This window comes from Salvelinus namaycush, chromosome 8, assembly GCF_016432855.1.
Source record: "Salvelinus namaycush isolate Seneca chromosome 8, SaNama_1.0, whole genome shotgun sequence".
Lineage (NCBI taxonomy): Eukaryota > Metazoa > Chordata > Actinopteri > Salmoniformes > Salmonidae > Salvelinus > Salvelinus namaycush.
In genome coordinates this window covers 11116961-11140282 of record NC_052314.1, presented here as the reverse complement: position 1 = coordinate 11140282, position 23322 = coordinate 11116961, and the positions used below count along the sequence as shown (strand labels likewise).

Sequence of the window (23322 nt, the reverse complement as noted above, 5' to 3'; positions counted from 1 at the left end):
TGGTGCAGCGGTCTAAGGCACTACATCGCAGAGCAAGAGGCGTCACTACAGTCCCTGGATCGAATCCAGGCTGAATCACTTCCGTGATTGGGAGTCCCATAAGGCGGCGCAGAATCGGCCCAGCGTTGGCCGGGGTAGGCCGTTATTAACTGACTTGCCTAGTTAAATAAAAATAAATGTTTCTATCAAACTGACTTTTTTTGGGGGGGGGGGGGTGAACATAAAAATAAATGTCACCGTGAAATTCCCATGTACCGAATGAAAAATACAAGTTAAATGGGGTTCCATCTCATTTTCAACTCTACTGATGGTTTTGTCACAAAAACTGTTGCATTATATACCAAATGTGCCCACTCTGGTCTTGGCACATGCACTCCAGCCAACAGCTCCCAGATTAGGGAGGCTAACTACATTATGGCTAACTACATTATGAGACTACTATAGATAAAAGTACAATTATTTGTATTTGTCAAACGGCAGCCAAGCATCTATCACCATGTCACCAGAATAAGACCCTCGATATTTATTGGAAAGGAGCATCAAGCTCATCACCTTGCACAACATTCACCACCCTTTGACGTTCATCATTACTTCATCTGTAGCCTAATAAACTGCATGCTTTCCCTAGTCGTAGCCGGAGGACCACACAACATATCGTCGTGTGACTCCCAAGTTTACTTCGATATGATGGTTATATCAATATTTGCGCATAAAGGTGTTTCCACCGACATTTTTCGCATAATTAATTTCACCGACACAATCAAATCCCACCAACAAATTGTTGGCATTTATAGAATTGTACTGGCAATTCAATTCATATCAGCACTTTCGTGACTTTTTTCATGCATCAGGTAATTCATTCGCATGAAATAGTTGGATGGAAACGTGGTTAGTGTAGTAAAATCCGATGTTGGGCCTGTTCAGGCCAATTACATTCATATTCTAGTAACAGACCAATGCATCTTCATTTAGATTAACTGCGTGTAATGATTTTTTGCTCTCACCATTAGGTTAAAACGTATGGGCATGCCTATGGAATTTACATTGTAATGTATGCGGCAAATGTCTAGTCCTCTGCTTTCTGAAAAAATAAAAGGATAACATTGTAATATTTTAATCAGCTCATATCCATGACTATTCACATGTACATATCCATGTTACATGTTTGAAGATGAAATGTTGCAACTAGTGACCGTAGTTTCTTCTGAAAACTGCAATTCAGACAGCTTTTTGAGCACATTTTTCACACAATTCAACATCTTTATATCTGGCACACCTGGCTGATGTGGTTTTGTATTCTACATCACTATGAACATTTTAATATAATGAATTTGTCAGCATACTACAATAATACTGTATTTCAAACAGGTATGGTATAAGACCCAATTGAGATGTATGGTGGTCATATTGGAAAAAGGCTTCTGTGGGGTTAATGTGTAAATTATGTGCTGGTCCTGTATCTACAAATCTTTTTAAAACTGTGTTCTAGCTGTGTGTGCGCAATTTGGTGCCTATCAAAGTTAGAATCTATAAATATAGATTCCCTATTACATGGACTTCTATGGCTAAGCTTCCAACATGGGCAATTTTTAAACAATAGTTGGAGCTGGTGCTTTCAAAGTTATATATAATTATTTGAAAGGTACTTTTATGACCTTTCTGAACCACTTGTCAAACAAATGTTATCAGTGTTTCCTTTTTAAAGCCATTAACAAAGGTAATTCTGATATGTACCCTAGAGGTCAAAGTTTGTCTCTCCTGATCATTTCCAAAAATGTGTGTCCGATGGATAGTTGTGAATCTAAGCGTTCCAATGATACATAATTAAAACCAATAACTCTGTATATTTAACCAGTGTGAAATGGCAAGCTATTTAGCAATGTGTGCTAGTAGCGTTTCAATCGGTGACGTTACTCGCTCTGAAACCTAGTTATTTACCTTGCTCTGCAACGGTTGCGGCTTTTGTGGAACGATAGGTAACGATGATTCGAGGGTGACTTGTGGATGTGTGCAAAGGGTCCCTTGTTCAAGCACAGGTTGAGAGCGAGGGGGGACGGAAGCAAAACTGTTACATATACTGACATTGTTTATTGTAGGGTAAAATCCCTAAGGGAAAAATGAATGGGCAGAGGGATGAAAGAGTGATACACAGAAACCTACCATTGCTGCACTGGTATCACACATTTCCCACCTCTAGGGACATAAATCACTAAAGATGTCGACAACCCATATTTGGTGGTCTGGCTCATGGACTAATTGGACCACTCAGATCTGGATAGTGGTAGATTGAGAAAAGTATTACTTACAACAGATTTTTGCAAAATCTCATTTAATATCCTTAAAATCTAAATTAAAATAAATGTCTTGCCATCTCTGTAAAATCAACCATCTACCATCTGTAAACTAGTCGACTCCTGATAAGTGAAATGGTTCCATTGGTTCAGGACTGTATTAACTACACGAACCAATGGAGCAGATATTCAGAGCAAGAAAAATGTAATCGGGACCTGTGGAGTTTTCACTTATCTGGAGTCGACTGTAGTATCAAAATGTTTATTACACATACATTACAAGGATTTATACAACTCACTGGAAAAAATGATGTTATGTAGTTGTTTTGGAAATGCAAGAACGATTAATTACATGCCAGGTGCTGAAAATATGTATATTATTACTCACACGGTTGTAGAAATTAGCCCAATGCTAAAGCACTAAATCTGAAACCCAGACACAGTTACTTGGTTTGTAAATTAGATAAGTCTGTTCTTGTTTTTCTGAAGCATAATTGAAAGTCATTGGGTATTGACAACTTAGTATCACAGAATAAGAGATTGTTAAAGTTTAGGCAATGTCTTAGAGATTCTACAGTACTTTTGTATACTTTTTAGCCCGTAGTTCTGAAAGTAGCGCTCACGGAAAATTGCGTACGACGTCAGTTTCCAGAAAAAAAAGTTGCTTTCAAACTAGGGATTTCATGGCTAATTGAGGTAAGACAGAAATTCTGCTCATAGATTATGCATGTGTGAACTACACAATGACACATCCTGCCCAAAGCAGGAGGTCTTAAAAAAGACTTTCTAAATCGCCAAAGTACCGGAGCATGTCTTCAAACTACTATTACAAAACACAAGAATAAGCCAAAACCGAGTACAATCTCTTATTGTACACCTATGGTCAGTACTGCATGTTTTGGCTCAGTAATGTGAAAAGGGCACTGGGGCATTCTTTGCCAATAATCTATAGGGCTATTTATCAATGTAAATAAAGGACTACCCTGCTTTCAACTGCATCCTGGTAAAGATGGGTTGTTGTTTTTTTTTTGGGGGGGGGGGAGGGGGGGGGCAACATTCAGTTTTACATGACTGGGGTCTTAAATAATGTATATACAATGACAGTTCTCATATAACTGAGACAAATTATATACACATCTGCACATACTGTATTTCTCATTTCGAGCAGAAGACATTATTATATAGAGAATTGGAGAGGGGGAGATGATTTCCTATCCAAAACCTTCACAATAAAAGTTTCTATTTTGTCTTTCTTGGTATAACTGAGAGGAAAGTAGCCAGCCACACTATAAAGTTCCATTCTTGTTAAAGCTCTTCAGTTCTGGACCCTGTAGATGAGATAGTAGAGCAGGAAGAAGACGAAGACCAGTCCTACTGAGACATAGCAGAGGATTTTGCGATTGTCTCTTCCAGATCGCACCATGCCAGAGAACCTCTTCACACTGCCAGTCAACAGTCCTGTAGCACTCAGAAAATTGGAATCCTAAAAAAAGAAAAGGAAGAGAGTGGATTGATGAACTTGCTACATACATCAGGAAACTCATTTGATGCAGAACTAGACAGCCACTTGCTACACACAGCTACATTCATATTACCCTGCCCCCACTCAAGACTTACCATGCCATCCAAATAGGAATTTTGGTCTTCAGCTTCTTTGTCAATGTCGTAGGCAAGCTTTAAAAATAACAAGATAATTACAAAAGTAAATAAAATAATTTAAGTTAATATTAGCAGCTAACTTTTACAAAAATACTAGCTATGCCTGCTACTTTGTTTGCAAGCTGTTGGTAGCATACCGCCGGTAAATTAGATGCAACTTGTCAGTGGTCATACATACCGATTTCAATCTGGAAACTTTGGACGCCAAATTGTCAGCCAGAAGCTTGTTTTCCGTGTCCAACATATCGTCAACAGCACCTTGTCCTACCATGACAAGCACAGGGAGTGAATAATATGATATTTACATACGAGCAAGATAGATATCACGTTAAAAAAAATAACGTAACGCTTACAAACTTATTAGATAACTACGACCAGTGACAGCTAACGTTAGCGCGACAATCTACACTTCACACTGGGTTAGACACATAAAAAGCAATCTACATACAATTCTTTCAAAATGACTAGTCCGTAAAAATGTTAGATTAAGAACATAGGTCAACAATGTTCATTATGAAGACGTGTCACTTATCAAATTACCTCGATTCCAGTCCGCCATCTTGGCTGTTGACGTATGAGCAAATTTACGGAAGCCGGTTGAAACCACTGCGCTGTTTGGATGCAATGACTGTGGGGGAAAGATTATGGATATACAGACAAGGTCTCTTCGCTCTAACAATGGGAATCTTTGTCCACAAGGTAGCCCAGTTGGCTATCTAGTTCCCGCCTTTCTTTGGATTGGTGGATACATTTCATTCATGTAATCTTTTTTTGAATATTTGATTAGGGTTTTGGACGTCAACCGCATGCATTCAATGAAGAGCGATGCTATGCTACTAGCCTCATGGCATGAATATGCATAGCCATCTCCGATATTAAGTGTTTTTTCTCGAAGTTGCTGGGATGTCACGTGTCCTATATTTTTATTTAACTAGGCAAGTCAGTTAGGAACTAATTATTATTTACAATGACAGCCTACCCCGGCCAAACCCTAATGACACTGGGCCAATTATGCGCTGCCCAATGGGACTCCCAATCACGGCCGGTTGTGATACAGCCTGGAATCGAACCAGGGTCTGTAGAGACGCCTCTAGCACGGAGATGCAGTGCCTTAGACCGCTGAGCCCCAAAATATCAATATTATATCAGTACACTCGTAACAACTTAACCATTACGAAACGTATATTTGATCAAATAAACCATTCATTATTTTGTTGACCAAATTTGACAATCTCATTGTCCCCCATGTGCTCCCGAATGGCGCAGTGGTCTAAGGCACTGCATCTCACGGCCGGTGTAGGCCGTCATTATAATTCAAATCAAATGTATTTATATAGCCCTTCATCAGCTGATATCTCAAAGTGCTGTACAGAAACGCAGCCTAAAACCCCAAACAGCAAGCAATGCAGGTGTAGAAGCAAATGAATTAATAATTTGTTCTTAACTGACTTGCCTAGTTAAATAAAGGTTCAAATAAAAGTACAAAAACTTCTTGCTTGGTGGGCGAAAAAACGCAATTTGCTGGAGGGAGCCAGATTTTCTGCAGTTGGCCTCTCTTTTCCTCTTCCTGCTGTAGGTTGGTTGAGACCAGGGGTGTATTCATTGCGGAAACCGTTTACCGTTCAAGAACCAAACGGAAGCAAACAAAGACAACTGAACAAAACGGGGAGGGACCTATCTGCATGTGTCCAATATAAGTTGTCCGTTTGCGTTTTCCGCTTGGAGTAAACCGTTTCTGTCGCAAAAATTGCAACAGACGAAACATTTTGCAAAAGAATCAGCATAACGAATAGCTACACCCCAGAAATAAAAATCGTTTCTTTGGTTCGCAGCGTGTAGACAGAATGTGATCTCGATACTCGAACGAGGCTAAATTCTGAATGTTGTCGTGCCGAGATGGGATGCAACTTTTGTCAAATTGACGTCTAAAGTAATTTTTGGTTTTGCATTTTAGTTCACCCTAACCATAACCTAATTTGATAAGTCAATTTTGACAAAAGCTGTATATTTTCTAGACAAAACCACAGAACGTAATACAATTCCGGGATTGTAAACGCGATTTATATCACATAATATGTGGACTGGTGGATTTGTTGTTACTCTTTTCCTTATCGGTAAGTGATGTTTATACACTTTACCGTCAGTTTTACCCGTTTTAATGAATGACTGTAGTCGCAGGGTTTACTACTACTTCAGCATGGATTATATGATGGTGGTGTAGGCCTATAATTAGGCCACTTTTGTGATTTATATCGAACGCTGACATTGCAATTTCTTACAGTACTACATTGATGTACCCAGGTATGCGGCCTAGTAGTAGTAGGCCTACATTTACAGCACCACCTAGGATTAGGCAAAATTCAAATAATAAGCATTGTTGCTGCTTTTTCGTATTTAGTGTGAGTAGAATGGATATTGATGCTCTTGGGGACTTTCATAATATATACATTCTAAATAAACCTATTGCATTAAAAAAGCATTGCAGAAGTATCTAGTTACAAAGCACAATGTTTTTGTCATTTGATTTATCAGTATTTGCATGATGTATTTTGAAATGATTCCAGTTTACTCACATGTTTGTCTCTCTACATTTCAGTTTACCTGTCAGTGCTTATGTGAAATAAAGTTGATGAATCAAAGATATGATGCCGTCTACACACCATAAGGGATGAAGTAACTGGCAAAACAATGTTGATCTGATTTCAAATACATTAGTTAAGGATATCATATCATCAGAAAGGGATGTTAGAGATGGACAGGGAAGCTCATGCAGAAGATGAGCCCAGAGGAGGGACTGGGTTAGTGGATGCCTTTAAGATCCTCTCTAAGGTCCCATACGAGAGACAGCTAAGCCTGACTTTCAAGTTGGGTGATAGCCTGGCCGAGGAGCTGGTACATGCCATGTCTCTCATCTGCCTCGGGAAGAGGTCAGAGGCACTGAACAAGCTCCAGGCTTTGGAGGACAACAACATCATTGCTAACCATCTGGCTGAAAAGGTGAGAATGTGTGGAGTCAAGTTGGAGGACTTAACAGTGAGCATTGTTCCTTTCCAAGAGTGTATTGTGGGCACCTTAGCAGACCTAGCGAGGATTTTCAAGGTGTTGGCTGAGGAGAGGTTGTGCGACTCCTCTCTGAGGGATTTGGCTTACCAGACAGCTCTAGCCACATACAAGAACAGTGGTGAAGAGAGTTCCGAATTAGAATACATACAGATGCAGCTGAGAGAAGAAGCCAACAGGGTCTGCGGGCCTCAGATTGAGGACACAGTTGGGGGGATGTGTTTCCCTAAGGACTCCTCATCAGGCCTTTGCTCCATCCCGCCGCTGGACCAAGGGGGCACAGCTTTTAAAAAATCAGGCTTTCCCAATCAGACAGGAAGTGGACACAGTCCGCCGTCCTCCCTACGGGATGACACCTCCATTTGTTCCTACCCTTCTCACTTGGAGATCAGTGTATCCGAAACATTTGGCTTTAAAACAAGCAACATCCCATCGCAGCCTCCTCCAATGAATTTGAAGCCTGTACAATCACCTGTTCCACATTATGGTACAAATACAGGAGATGAAGGTGCATTTAAATACTTTTCCAGGGTTACGTCTCGGGATATACCACCCACACAAAATGTGCCTAAGCCTGTTAAAGGAGAAATGGACAGAGTTACTAGTGTTGCAGTGTCTTGTGAACACAGAACGGGGTCAGAGGAGGTGAGAGTTTCACCCTTTTCGCCTGTCAATTTCACTCCAGCTCAGACTAAGTTCGATAACCCTGAGAGTCCAAACGCACATTCCAAACCACGCCCCAAAAATAACCTTGTGCCTCCCTCAAACACCAATAGGCCAACTTCTCATCCAACTACCACTGAACCAGTGTCAGCAAGTGTTCCGTTGAAAACCCCAAATCAGAAGATGGAGGAGGATGAGGAGGAAGTGTTTTTCTCCTTTGTCATCCTGCATGCAGCAGAGGATGTGGATATGGCTGAGAAGTTTAAAGAGGAACTAAAGTCTATAGTTGGTGGTGAAGGAGCAACCTTCTCTCAGGACTTTGCCATCCCAGGCAGGAACACCCTCATGTGTGTGGAGGATGCCATCAACAATTCAGCCTTCACTATCCTGATGCTTACTCGCAACTTCAACACCCGTCTGCTGGAGGTAGAAACCAGTTCTGTGCTCATGAATGCCATTGAGAACCTGCACAAGTACAACACTGTCATCCCTTTTCTACCACAGGAGAACCGTATGCCCCGAGAGAACATGCCCAAAGTTCTGAGGATCTTTATTCCGTTAGAGGAAGGTAATGCCTTTGAGAGAAAGGCAAAAAGGGCCATGGCTCCAGCAAGGATTGCTAAACAGAGGAGGTTGTGGTTGAGCGAGCAGGCAGTGAGGGCGCAGGTTAGGAGACAGGAGAGACTACGACTAGAGGAGAGGCTTCAAATGGATTTAATTCGTGGTCAGGAGACGGAAAGAATGCAGAGATATTTGTTGCAACAACAACTTTCCAATCAACCCTCGACTCCCGCAATGCCTCACTTTACTGCTCCATTTTTAGGAAGTACACCTATAAATGTGTCCAATACGTCAGTGACACCACCGCAACATGGGTGGAGTCACCCACCAGGAAACATCCACATCCAGAATGCTCGCTATATCATGTTTGGGAATGACTCTAAAATGACTGTCGGACAAGGAGGGGACAGCAGTGGGGATGAAGAGGACAGGTTCTAAATTGAATATGATGTAATAAAGAAGAGATGGTTAAATGTGGTCTTGTGAAAGCTAGTTATTCTGGAGTAATCATTTAGGAGTATATTACACTTGGAACAGAAATCCTGTTTATTTTCTTCTTGGTGGCCATTTTGTGTATTGATGGTGTTTTTGCTTTGAGTATGATCATAGTTCAATGTTACATTAGTTGATTGCTTAAACAAATAATTGCTGATGCTCTGTACCATTGAAGTGAAAGTTCTCATTTTGAATCAACTGTCATCGCTTGCAAAAGCTGTCATTTTAAATCTGGAGACAATGGTGCAGTCTCATGTACACCGAGAATGAGGGGATTGGTGCAAACTGGTGAATATGTATTAAGATAAGTTTGTTGTGGTTTAATATAATTGTTTCTCTTTTAAAATTCTATCAGTGTTTTGTTTTTTTCCATTGTGTTCAATTACTTCTGATATGCAATAAATACATAAGGCTCCAGTTCTTCTTTTTACTTGAACCTATTTGTTGATACTGTGTTTAACTTAACAAGGCCAACTATGTTTGGATCACCAATAGAGCAGCATAAAGGAATTTAAGCATGATTACATTTCATTCAATCAATAGTCTAGAGGTGCATAACATTTTATATAAAATACAAACAAAGATTTGGATAAATGCAGAGTTTGTAGACGTGTCAGTGAATGTGCATGGGTAAAACATGTAGTGTATGGGATAGCAAAAGAAACAAGAAGTTCAATGTAGTCAGTCATGATACAATGTAGTCAGACATGTATCTGTATTTTCCCCCATATCTGGTTTTCTGATTGTAATATCCTTTACAACAGGTTGGTAAATACATTTATTTTAAAATACTGGCTAAGGGAATATAATGTTCTTGAAGACTGTGGACCTCCATTGGCAGCCCGGCAGGGAGTAGAGCGGGTTCAGGCTCACTAACACACTGTTACATGACTCCTTTTCCCCGGTCATGCACACATGATTTGGGCCATGTATGTCCCAGCTATGCAGTCTCCATGTGGGTTTCATGGGCCAATCATAGCACCATGTCTCCGGTCGCATAGGTCTGTCATAAGAGTCCGGGAACCTCTCGATTGGGTAATAAGTTCCCAGAGATCCCACTCCATCTCCATGGAGCCTCTGTGAGTGACAGAAAGGCAAAGTCCAGTCCACAAACCCAGTAGTGTCATAATAACCTCTAGGTTCCTGTGGATGGTACTGTGGCTTCATCCAGCCCCAGGATCCATGCAGCCCACTTCTACCCCCACAGTGCCTCTCCCGATGGCTACAGCCTAGCTCTGTCCAGGACCAGCCCAGAGAGCCAGCTGTACTGTACCCGTCCTCCAGCTCCCTCTGGTGCTTGCTCCTGGCCTTCCTGTGCTGCCTGAAGTCCCCCAGCAGGAAGTTACCCAGGTGGGCTGGGTGGATGCCCCAATGGTGGCCCTTCCCGTCCTCGCAGCGGCCCACCTTGATTTATAGTTTGATACAATTTTGACTATAATTTTTTTTTAAATACATAGGCTATACAGCCAATACATTGTTTTTTTTAAACTATCAAGGATAAAACAATTGCTTATTTCCCATTATGGTCCTTTTATACAGAACAAAAATACAAATGCAACATGTAAAGTTTTGGTCCCATGTTTCATGAGCTGAAATAAAAGATCCCAGAAAAGTTTTGTTCGCAGAAATATTATTTTTGTCAAATTTTGTGCACAAATTTGTTTACATCCGTTAGTGAGCATTTTTTCTTCGCCAAGATAATCCATCCACCCGACAGATGTGGCATATCAAGATGCTGATTAAACAGCATGATCAATACACAGGTCCCCTTGTGCTGGGGACAATAAAAGGTCACTCTAAAATGTGCAGTTTTGTCACACAACCCAATGCCAGAGATGTCTCAAGTTTTGTGGGAGCATGCAATTGTCATGCTGACTGCAGGAACGTCTACCAGAGCTGTTTCCAGATAATTTAATGTTAATTTCTCTACCATAAGCCGCCTCCAACGTCATTTTAGAGAAATTTGCAGTACGTCCAACCGGCCTCACAACCACAGAACATGTGTAACCAGGCCAGCCCAGGACCTAGACATCTGCCTTCTTCACCTGCGGGATCGTCTGAGACCAGCCACACGGACAGCTGATGAAACAGGAGTATTTATATCTGTAATAATGCCTGTTTGTTGGGGAAAACCCATTCTGATTGGCTGAGCCTGGCTCCCCAATGGGTTGGCCTATGCCCTCCTATGGCTGCCCCCCTGCCCAGTCATGAACTCCATAGATTAGGACCTAATGAATGTATTTCAATTGACTGATTTCCTTATATGAACTGAAAATGTTGCATGTTGCATTTATATTTTTGTTCAGTATACTTTACCTTCACAAAGCACTCGTTTAAGGACAGGTTGTGCCTCACGCTGTTCCTCCAGCCCTGGCCCTGACCCCCCGACCCCCGGGCCTTGAAGTAGGGGAACCGCTCCTCCATGGCACTGTAGATAGAGGCTAGGTTGAGCTTCAGAGAGGAGGAGAGGATGACTTTGGCGATCAGGGCGACGTAGGAGAGCGAGGGCTTTGTAGAGGGATCTGGATCTCCATGTATTGTGTCCTCTCCCTCACGAGTTTTGTTTCTGTCTGAGGGCTCGGACTGAATGTCACCCGGCAGACTGGATGTTTCTGTGGGGATGTCCTCGCAAACAGTGCTGAGGTCTGTCTTGAGGACCTCACTCTTTACTGGAACAGTGTCAGGGTCTCTGACTGACCCTGACCACAGGTCTTCCATCTCTGTCTCCTTGGAAATTACTCCACCTACCTTTACCTCTCTGAACATCCCTTCTACTGGCTGGACTTCTAACTTCTCTTTCTCTGTGTCCATATCTGTTTGTTTGTCGTGAATTTCAGTTGTCAGCTTTGCAGTACAAGAGTGTCTTTAGAGAACATTCCTACATGCTGTCTGGTATTAGTAGAAAGGCATTTCTGCTTTTGGCTACCTGTGTTTCTTGTGATGGTTTGATCGGTTTGAGTCTTTTATAGCTACTTTCTTCTTAACCACATTCAGTCCCTGCATGATTTGGGTTGGGCATGCCACATTCTCACAGATAAAAGGTACACTCTGATGAAACATTCATCATCAAAAAGGAAACTGTACATAGTGAATTCTGATAAGATGCTAGGTGGTCATTGTTTGCCATTTTGAGTTGCACAATGGGGTTAACCCTTAAAGAATGTTATTTCTGATAAGGCTAAGTATGTTATGTTCTGCAGAGTGCAGAATTTTGGACATTATGATAGAAAAAAAAAGGCTTTTCATATTTGAAACATTTTGGGGCGTGTTGGCAGTTAACCTGAAGTGTCTATAAGGAGTATCATCTTCAAATCAAACATGTTTTATCCAGTATTTAATACACGATTAACCCTTCAACCCTTATTAGGAGAAGTTGAAGAACATTACTTTCCACATAGGAAACAACAAACTATCATAGAAAACGTTGTTTTGGTTTGAATATAGTCTTTTGTGACAGCGCACACATGAGATCTGGTTCTCGGTCTCGAGATTAGTTGGAATCAAATAGGGAAGTTAGTTGAAATCAGCCTATAATTCCAATGTATTACTATGTATATCATTGTTGCAAAGTAGTGTCTCAAAGAAGAGGCATTGAGATGATATGTTCTCAGTATCTCCTGAGCCCACACTGCATAGTTGAAGTCCCTTCTGACCTATTTATAGTGCTGGCACTTGCTACAATGTCATCTGTAACTCGAATCCATCTGTTTAGTCACAGCATGTTGAATGTCAGTTGCCAGAGAAAAGCAGAGAACTCGGCTCTGCGATTCCCCTTCACTCTGTCACTAGACAGCCCAATGGCTGTGGTCGAACCAATACCCACCGCGGTCAGCAGCCTCCTGGGTGTCCCAGGTCTTATCACCTGGGTTGGGGATGAGGCGAACAACGCGGAGGTGATCGGTGGCATCAGGCCCAAGTCCTCTCCTCTCCCACGGAGAAGGAGCGCCAATGACTTAAAGGACTGTGAGCTCGAGCTCACCCCATTCAGCTCTCGGAGAGTGTCCTTTGTGGACGCCCTCGGCCTAAACCTGGTAAAAGTGAAAGAGTTTGACTCGTGGGACATAACAATCCCGCTGAACTTCAATGCCATGGAGGGAGAGAAAGAGGTAGAGGAATACTACTTGTCCTCATTATACACTCCTTCACCATCCCAAGAAGCCATGGTCCTGAGAGTTCAGGAGCAGAAGCTAGAGCTGGAGAGTATTGAGTTACTCCACCAGACTACAATACTAAGGGGGGTGGTCCGCGTTCTCAATCTCTCCCTTGATAAGATGGTGTACATCCGCACCTCTCTGGATGCCTGGGCCACGCACTTTGACCTGCTGGCAGAGTACATACCAGGGTCCAGCGATGGAGACACTGACTGCTTCTCATTCAAGCTCACCCTGGTGCCCCCCTTTGGGGAAAAGGGGGCCAGAGTGGACTTCTGTCTCCGGTATGAGACCCCTGTTGGGACTTTCTGGGCCAACAATAGTGACCAGAACTATGTGATGTTTTGTCACCAGAAAATCAAGGAGTCGAAAGAGAAACCACCAAAAGACAAAAGCGGGCGCAGGAAAAGCATCCTGAAAGCCATCAGGTGAGGATGGTCAGATTAATCAAAACAGGTTTGTTTTGAGTGTCGATTGATGGAATGATTGAATGCTAGTACTTTTTTAATCAAATGAATAGAGGGGTTATGTGTGGTCCAGTCTAGTGGTCCAGTAAAGTGACAGCTACACACTGCTTTCATATTGATATTGCCTCACCTTAACATACACCCCTTTCTCATTCCAAAAATCTATATATTTTTACTTCCTAAAGATAAAAAAACTGACAGTTTATTAAAAAATGATGATATTACAGTAAATGTTGGACAATTGTTGTTGGGGTCTTTTTGCCCGAGCTTTCATTTAATTTATTTACAGTTATGAGTTTCCCTGTGATGAAAACTGGTCGTCAACCAATGCTGAATCTTCAGGTAATCATTCCTTGTACTAAATCATTCAAAAGTCAAACGACTCAGACGTACTGCGGATAAAATCAATTAGATGAATTAACTAAAACCAACTGGAATAAATCCTAAACTAATGTCAATTATTCCTCTCTAGACCTACACAACCGTGGAGGAAAGATGGCTAGTGTGAACACTTCTGAGTCTCAGTCAGGAGCACTCCAAGATGATCGTCAGAAATTAATGGTGAGTAGTACCTGTGGCATTTGGATTTCAAAACATCTAATGATGTGTCATTTATCTAGTGTTTTCTTACAACATAAGCCTTTGTGATACATAGATTTACATAACTTTTACGTAACTTTTTCAAATGGGCGTTTGCAGGGCTTAAAAAGGACACTGGGTCTCGATGAGACTCCTTATTAAAATAAAGGTCTAATTAAAACAAATATATATACACACAGTACCAGTCAAACATTTGGACACACCTACTCATTCAAGGGTTTTTCTTTATTTGTACTATTTTCTACATTGTAGAATAATAGTGAAGACATCAATACTATGAAATAACACATATGGAATCATGTAGTAACCAAAAAAGTGTTAAACAAATCAAAATATATTTTATATTTGAGATTCTTCAAAGTTGCCAACCTTTGCCTTGATGACAGCTTTGCACACTCTTGGCATTCTCTCAAGCAGCTTCATGAGGTAGTCACCTGAAATGCAATTAAATTAACAGGTGTGCCTTGTTAAAAGTTAATTTGTGGAATTTATTTCCTTCTTAATGCGTTTGAGCTAATCAGTTATGTTGTGACAAGGTATGGGTGTTATACAGAAGATAGCCCTATTTGGTAAAATACCAAGTCTATATTATGGCAAAACAGCTCAAATAAGCAAATAGAAACGACAGTCCATTACTTTAAGACATGAAGGTCAGTCAATTTGGAAAATTTCACAAACTTTGAAAGTTTATTCAAGTGCAGTCACAAAAACCATCAAGCGCTATGATCAAACTGTCTCTCATGAGGACCGCCACAGGAAAGGAAGACCCAGAGGACTTCTGCAGAGGTCTGCTGCAGAGGATACGTTCATTAGAGTTACCAGCCTCAAACATTGCAGCCCAAATAAATGCTTCGCAGAGTTCAAGTTACAGACACATCTCAACATCAACTGTTCAGAGGAGACTGCGTGAATCAGGCCTTCATGGTCGTACTGCTGCAAAGAAACCACGACTAAAGGACACCAATAATAAGAAGAGACTTGCTCGAGCCAAGAAACACAAGCAATGGACATTAGACGGGTGGATATCTGTCCTTTTGTTTGATAAATCCAAATTTGAGATTTTTGGTTCCAAATGCTGTGTCTTTGTAATACGCAGAGTAGGTGAACGGATGATCTCCGCATGTGTGGTTCCCACCGTGAAGCATGGAGGAGGTGGTGTGGGGGTGCTTTGCTGGTGACAATGTCGGTAATTTATTTAGAATTCAAGGCACACTTAACCAGCATGACTACTACAGCATTCTGCAGTGATACGTCATCCAATCTGGTTTGCGCTTAGCGGGACTATCATTTGTTTTCAACAGGACAATGACCCAACACACCGACAGCCTGTGTAAGGGCTATTTGACCAAGATGGAGAGTGCTCAGCATATGTGGGGAACCCCTTCAAGACGGTTGGAAAAGCATTCCAGGTGAAGCTGGTTGAGAGAATGCCAAGAGTGTGCAAAGTTTTCATGAAGGTAAAGGGTGGAAATTCTACAAATTAACTTTTAATAAGGCACACCTGTTAATTGAAATGAATTTCAGGTGACTACCTCGTGAAGCTGGTTGAGAGAATGCCAAGAGTGTGCAAAGCTGTCATCAAGGCAAAGGGTAGCTACTTTGAAGAATCTCAAATATTACATCTATTTTGATTTGTTTAACACTTTTTTGGTTACTACATGATTCCACATGGGTTATTTCATAGTTTTGATGTCTTCACTATTATTCTACAATGTAGAAAATAGTACAAATAAAGAAAAACCCTTGAATGAGTAGGTGTGTCCAAACTTTTGACTGGTACTGTATGGATATTTTTTTTAAAGAATAGTGATTTTCTTGTTATTGTGGCCTTCAAGGAGGGTTTAATTTAGTTTAATTAAGGGTTTAAACAGGGTTTAATTTAGTTACTTTTTAAATTTACAGTAAATAGCATGGTAAAATGCTATGGTTAGGCTTAAACATTTTGGGGTGACCTCTGAAACAAGATAGTGTGAACCCTGTTGCTCTTTCTCAATATGTCATGTGATCGCTGCTGTCTGAGCACTTAGGGTCATTACTTTAACATTCTGTCCTAGTTGCATCTTTATGACACTTGAGGACATACAGTTTGTGTCCCCCTGAAAGAGTTAAATGCCAAGTATTTATACATTTTGCTTTACAGGAGCTAAGAGGGGTCTTACATGGTCACATGAGTGACTGAACTATACATTGCATTGGTAACACGCTCTCTTTTAAATGTATATTAGTCTCTCGTGAGTCGTGACAAACAAACACATTATAATGTTACTGGCCAGAGGCCAGTGCTCGTGAGATTTTGTTCGGGGACCAAGATTAAATGTATATAAATATGTTTTTGCTTAATCATGAACAATATTTAATCTGAACGTGCCTCTCTAGATATCATCCTCACCAAACAAGCCTAACCATTGAGGAGGCATTGTGTGGGAAAGAGGAACTGAATCTATCCTTCTTGCTGTTTGACAGGTTGAGAGCAGCCGGAACTCCAGCAGAAGAAACCGACGAAAGGCAGCACGATTGGCGAAGGTGCGGGACTACCTCACCCAGAGAGAGGATGAGACCCAAGAGAAAGAGAAGGGAGCAGTGGAATCATCACAGATCCCACAGGAAAGCACATTCCCACAGGAAAAGCTTTCAAATAGGCCTGAGGTACAACCACTGCCACCACAGGGCAGGAAAGGGTTTGGGCTGCAGGCAACAGATTCTCTGTCTACGTGCAAACTGTCTCCTGGTATCCCAGACAGCACGTCTTGGCAGGAGTCAGTGAAACCTGAGAAAATAGACCCAACGTTCCGATCAGCCCCATCAGAGCTGAGAGGGAAACAGGCCTCACTGATCCCCAGCAGCAAGTCAGATTCAACTGATCAACCTGCTGCTGTGAGCCAAAATGGTGATACGTCTGTTTCCAGTGTGGAGGGAAGTACTCTGATGCAGATGGAAACGGAGAAGGGGGGATCTGCCATCAGCACAGACATAATACATTCAGATGACATTGTCAGGTTGGAGAACAGCACAGCAGGCTCAGTCCCAGGCAGCCAGTACAATAGCTTTATGTTTGGTAATGTTGTGGCCCCACCATACTGTCAGGGGTTTTGTAGAGTGGAGAGTGGGAGTCCGAGCTTCACCCATAGAGGGAATCGAACAAGTGGTCAATTGCATGAATGGGATTCAACAGCCTGCACAGCCCAGAGTTACCCATCCACAGAGGAAGTAGAAACTCACTCCTGTGTTTCAGCTGATACTCGTGGAACACCTGAAGAGAAGCCTGTATATCAACACGGGTCACTTAAATCAAACCCAGAACACTTCAGCTCTGGATTAAGTACAGAAAGAGAGTCTAAACCTAAACTTCTGTCAGAAGAGGCAGGAGGTCTTCTCAGGACTCACACTGCCCTGAACACTGCTGCTGCTCTCAGGGCACAAATCCTCAATGTGAGCTCAGGCCTCCAGGGGTCTGAGGAGAACATTCTGCCTCCTCAGACGCAGATGCGCCAGGACAGTAAGCTTTCACAAACACAAACCCCATTACCAAACACAACACCTTCACAAACTCCAGTAGACACAGCACTTTCACAAACACAAACTCTGATAGACGCAACACAAGGCAGTTTCCTACAGTCACAAACTGAAATGGGGTCAAAGCATGTCTCTGCTGAGATGACTCTGCACGGGGCCAGTTGTGGATATGAGAGACCTGATGAGTCAGATGAAATGGAGAACCCTCTCTCAGCCAACACAGATGAATGGTCAACAAGCCCATTCACAGAAATAGTAGACACACCTATAGCCATGCTAGAGCCTGTGGATGGTGACCTAAAAGTTTTCACTTCAACGACAGAGACAGAGGAAAAGATCACCACTGAGCACCAAAACTTTGCTGTGCCCTGTACGGACACACTGGAGGAAGAAACCAGTGGGACAGCATTGAAAGATGATTCCATTGTCATTAAGGAATGGACATCATTGGAGAAATTAATGATGAGAAAACAAACAGATCAAGTGAAGGATGAACTATCATTTGAAGTGTCAAACGCTTTATGCAATGAAGACAACCGGCATTCTATTGACAACGAGGATTATTTTGATGTAGATGGAGAGATGTCAAACTATGTGAGGTATGATTATGATAAAGACACTGACAAGGGCTCAAAGTTCAAAGAAGAAGATATTCATAAGGAAGTTGAACTGGTAATGATGAACAATAAGAAGTATTTAGTTCCTACAAAGAAGGAGATGGACGTAAGTAATGGACAACCATTTCTAAAGAAAAATCGAAAAGTAAAAGACTGGGAGGGGACTGTGGAAGAGGAAAAGGAGGACATGATGGGGGAATATGTGGAAGAGGACGAATGGAAAATAGAAGAAGAGGAGATGGTGGTTGGGACAAAGGAGTTGGAGGAGACAGGGGAGGAAGTGGAGAAGGAGAAAGAAGAAATTATGAAACGGGAAAAGATAGAAGGAATGGTGAAGGAAGGAGAGGTGGTGGTGAAGGGAGAGGGGGAAATGGAGAAAGAAATGGAGGAGGTGGTAGTTGAAGAAGAGATGGAGGATTTAAAGGAGGAGGATGTTAAGTGGATAGAGTGGGAGGAGGAGGAGATTGTAGAGGAAGAGGAGGAGGAGGAGGAGATTGTAGAGGAAGAAACTGCAGATGTAGAAGTAAAGGAAATTGTAGTAGATGATCAAAATGAGTTGGTAGATGAGTTTAGCATGAACATGGACAATATGAATGAGGGTGAGGGTGGTAAGAGCACAAATGTAAAGGTCACAGAAAAATCAAGCTCAGAAGATAATACATTAATGACAAATGAAGTGTCAAATCTTTGCCACAAAGAAGCTATCAATGACGTAAGGCACACCAAGCATTCTGGAGGTGAAGAAATGGAATCGATCAATGGAGAAAAGGAGTCCTGCATTCAATCGGATAAATCTGCCAGTGGGAACGAGGATGAAGGGGAGGGTGAGGAGGACCATGCTTCCACAGAGTCTCTGTCAGAGGATGAGATGGAGCTGTACATGCGCAGTCTAAGGGCAGTGCAGAAGCTACGAAACAAGGACTTAGCCTTGAGTCTTGGGAAACGGCCCTCCATAAGCAGAAGAGGCAGCAAACCGTCCATGACGTCCATCAGTGAGTCTATGGATGAGGAGCACCCGAGCAACCAGGAAGATCAGCCAGACACAGAGACAGTGGAGCATCAGCCTACAAGTACACTGCCCCTAGTGGAGGGAGGGCAGGATAGCACCAGGAGCAATATAATGTGGTGGAGAGAATCATTTTCTTGGCATAAACCCTCAAAAACACTGTTATACACCATCCTGTTTGTAGTGTTCTATTTTGCTGCATACCATTAGGAATTTCTGGTCTGTTTTAGTCTGGCTGGTTTGTCAGGGGGAGAAACAGCCAATGATAATAAATAATACAATAGGTTGAGACCTGTGAAAATATATTTCAGTGTCTATAAAGTGCACGACAATTAAGTTTCATTATTTGTCATTATGCCTCATCTCTAAATATAGCCTCTAAATAAATGTTAAACAATATATTTTAAGAAGCACATGCAGTGGCTGATAAAGAAAACAGATCTGGCAGTAAGAATAGGCTATAGATATAGATAGTCTTGACCATTTGGGACCCCTTGGCAATTTCGCTCAGGACAGGTTACAGCCAAGACTTAATCAATATTTCGTTTTGTCTCATTTATTGATATGGATATAGCCTCTGCGTGATGGGATTGTGCAATGTAAATGGTTTTAACAAGCCTACATACAGAGTGGAATTCATTAATACAACAGTCAAAATGCCTAATATAAAGGCCTACAGTCTGTGTTCCCAAATACTGAAAAAAGTGTGATTCATTAGTTTACATGATCACTACAGTAGCCCCACGCGGCTATACAAATGTATTATGCAATAATATGGCCATTAAATAACACACAACAGCATGGCATATTCAGATAGTGGAATAAGCCTAAATCATATTTACTTTCTATTTTGCAGCTCAGGCGGTTTTTCTAGACAAGGCTCTTCTGTGTCTTCATAGTATCATTCTCAAACAAGTCATTTGCTGAAGGCCCAAGCCTATAGTATGCCATCTACTAATATAACGTCATTATCGAATTGCGTTCTAAAACAAGCTCTAGACTTTTATTTTGGAAATGAAACCGGAAGCTGCAAAGCATCTCTAACGTCTGGGCTAGAGTTGCGTGATTGACTAGTTAACTTCGACTAGCTACGTTCGGTTCGGTTCATGTCCTTTGCAGATGCCACATTCCTGACAAAGGTTTGTATACATAAAAAAGATCTGTAACCGAGTAAAGGGAGACGTAATGTAAGAATTGATAGAATTCATTGTCGTAACATAGGGTTTGTGCATTTACAGATCTAATTTAACAGTTACGTTCCATGTGAAAATATATTTCAGTGTCTAAAGTGCTCGACAATTAAGTTTCATTATTTATCATTATGCCTCATCTGAGACTACATGTAGATGACACAAATGACAAAAGGTAACCATTTTTGGTAAAATGATTTGTGGGTAAAAAGTAGAATATAAATGTTGACACAAAATAAAGACTTTGAATTCAGTATATTCCTCGTTCTATTCAGATTTGATCAAAATAAATGTATATATTTTTTTACATTCTTATTAAAATTATATTAACAGGTGAGTATGTTTTATAATTAGCCTATGAGGGTCAGTTAGTTTAAGGCAGACCCTTCAATAGAGCACACAATATACACAATATTATTTATCCAATATGTTTTGTGACGTTTCTACATATTGGCCATACTACGGTTGCATCTTGTACAGTACGCTGTTTGAGCACAAAATAGTTTAAAGCCCTGTGTTCAAATAACTGTTCTTGGCTATTAAAGTTCTGTATTATGTCATGTTTCATGTTTTACGTGGACCCCAGGAAGAGTAATGGGTTATCCTAATAAAATACAGAATACCCAGTTACAAGGCTGTGGACCATTGCTTGGTGTGATTACTGTTAACAACTTTTATTGCATTATTTTATTTGGTGTAAATGAAGCTGATTTTAGATGTATTTTGTACCAATGCCTCCAGATTCATAATAGCCATGTACAGTATGTTAAATATGGTTAACAAAAATTGTCTATGAATCTCTTTTTCTGATAATATACTACAGTCAAACTGTAATTTCCTACAATCTTTCAACAAATAAAGCAAAAATAAAACCTAACAGACTATAATTGACCCCCATGCATACGTACAGTACACTCGACACACATTTAGAACACATCTGAACATTTCCCACAGTGTGACTCAAACCGTATGCAGAACTGTTGTGATGAAGCAGGGGCAGACTGGGACCATAAATCGGCCCAAGTATTTCTGACACACTGTCCCACCAGGGTCACATGGGCTGGTCCACTAAACTATTTAAAGCCGGTGCATGTGAAATGGAACAGCAGCCCCTTAGCCAAATAATGATAATTCTGCACCAGTGGAGGCTGTCAAGGACTACCTACTGGGCACAAACTGGTTGAATCAATGTTGTTTCCACGTCATTTCAATGAAATTACATTGGACCATTGTGGAATATACTTTGAATTGACATCTGTGCCCAGTGGGTAGTGAGTGGCGTTGTATTTAAGCAGAAGTTTAAATCTCTAATATCCCAGTGGTGATTTGCTCTCATCCAGGCTTCTTAAGGCTTTGTAATGACACATATCTTTCCTGTATTCTGGTACCTTCTTTAAATACTGTACTGGGCCTACTAAAATCTGTCAATCTGCCATTGAGCAAGGCAGGCAAACCCTAATTGATCCAGGGTCACCGTCAATAACGGCTGATTCCTGGCCGTGGCCCCACTCTCCAAGGGTGTCTCCGGGGGAGTGGGATATGCAAAAATCACATTTCCATTTCACACCACACACTTGTACAGGTTACAAACTTGTACGTGTGTGACAAATATAAGCACCCTTATTTGACCTTTGACCTGTAGAGGCCCCCCAACTCCCCTGTGTGAGGTTTACTCTTGGTAAATATACAGATTGGTATGTTTAAACATTTGAGAAGTTATGAAAGAGGTGTATACAGATTACAACGCTATCATGTGTCAATGTTGATGAATGGTTGATAGGGAAAACAGAAAGTCTTAAAACCATAGTCCACTCCTTACTCCCATCAGCTTTAGACAGTTTGAATCTCAAGACAATGCTGTGTATATTTGTTTTTCTGGTGTGTCAATATGTCTGTCTTGGCTGTGGTCGGATAAGATTTAGACTCAGGTGCCTGGTTTTTATTTCTGTTGAAATGTTTGTCCTTCCCTTTAACAATATGAATAAATTGACAGCAAAATGTTTTATCTAATTTCACACTGTTCACCCCTTTGTGCGTTCTGATTGCATTCACATAATCAATATTTTGTCACTGAACTAACAGTAACATACACTGACTGTACAAAACATGCTCTTTCCATGACAGACTGACCAGATGAATCCAGGTGAAAGCTATGATCCCTTATTGATTTCACTTGTTAAATCCACTTCAATCAGTATAGATGAAGGGGAGTAGACAGGTTAAAGAAGAGTGTTTAAGCCTTGAGACATGGATTGTGTGTGTGTGCCATTCAGAGGGTGAATGGGCAAGACAAAACATTTAAGTGCCTTTGAACGGGGTATGGTAGTAGGTGCCAGGCACATCGGTTTGAGTGTGTCAAGAACTGCAACGCTGCTGGGTTTTTCCACTCTAAACAGTTTCCGTTGTTTATCAAGAATGGTCCACTACCCAAAGGACATCCAGCCAACTTAACACAACTGTGGGGGTGTTTTCACATATAGTCCTGTTTAAAATAATCAATCTCAGTCCTCTTTAAAGTGAACTCTGGGATAAAAATAAAGCTAAAGAACTCGGTTGTCTTTGTATTCACACTAACCTTGCCTTGGAATGAGGACTCAACTCTTTTGGCAGTTCACTTCACCTTTTTTGAAATCTGAGTCCTCCTTGCGTTCACATTGCTATGTTTATAAAGGAACCAAGAATTGTTCTAACATTCACTCAATGCACTCTGGGTAAAAGTACAGGACAAGCCCTTCCATCAGAATGTGTTATAGGAAAGTTAGATATATCTATGTACATTTTGGAAGCTAATAGATTGCATTTAGGTAAAAGATTAGACATAATAATTGTAATCAGAAGATAATATTAACATGTAAATATTATTGGTAACAGATTAAATACCAGTAGAATAAATGCAGGTTAAATAATGCTGTAGGCCAATTGAAAATGTTACACCAATGTAGGCTACTGCCCCTTTTAGAGCTAGAATTGATTTTGTACCCTATGTTGTGATTTTCATCAAATATGTTGTCTTCTCACACTATTCACCCACACAATCGAATAAACAGTT

The 23322-nt window shown here is 41.1% G+C and overlaps 2 protein-coding genes across 2 annotated transcripts; one reads left to right on the top strand and one right to left on the bottom strand.

The window, feature by feature from the left end:
- Positions 1-2068: 2068 nt before the first annotated feature.
- bet1l (Bet1 golgi vesicular membrane trafficking protein-like) lies at positions 2069-4868 on the bottom strand. Its single transcript, XM_038999259.1, has 4 exons — positions 4491-4868; positions 4129-4214; positions 3909-3965; positions 2069-3774 (listed from the first exon to the last, which is right to left on the bottom strand). Exons 1-4 carry the CDS (start codon positions 4507-4509, stop codon positions 3607-3609), a joined length of 330 nt encoding a protein of 109 aa, XP_038855187.1. The 5' UTR covers positions 4510-4868; the 3' UTR covers positions 2069-3606.
- A 538-nt stretch (positions 4869-5406) lies between these two features.
- Positions 5407-9146, top strand: ticam1 (toll-like receptor adaptor molecule 1). Its single transcript, XM_038999258.1, has 2 exons — positions 5407-6064; positions 6547-9146. Exon 2 carries the CDS (start codon positions 6693-6695, stop codon positions 8670-8672), a length of 1980 nt encoding a protein of 659 aa, XP_038855186.1. The 5' UTR covers positions 5407-6064; positions 6547-6692; the 3' UTR covers positions 8673-9146.
- Positions 9147-23322: the final 14176 nt, after the last annotated feature.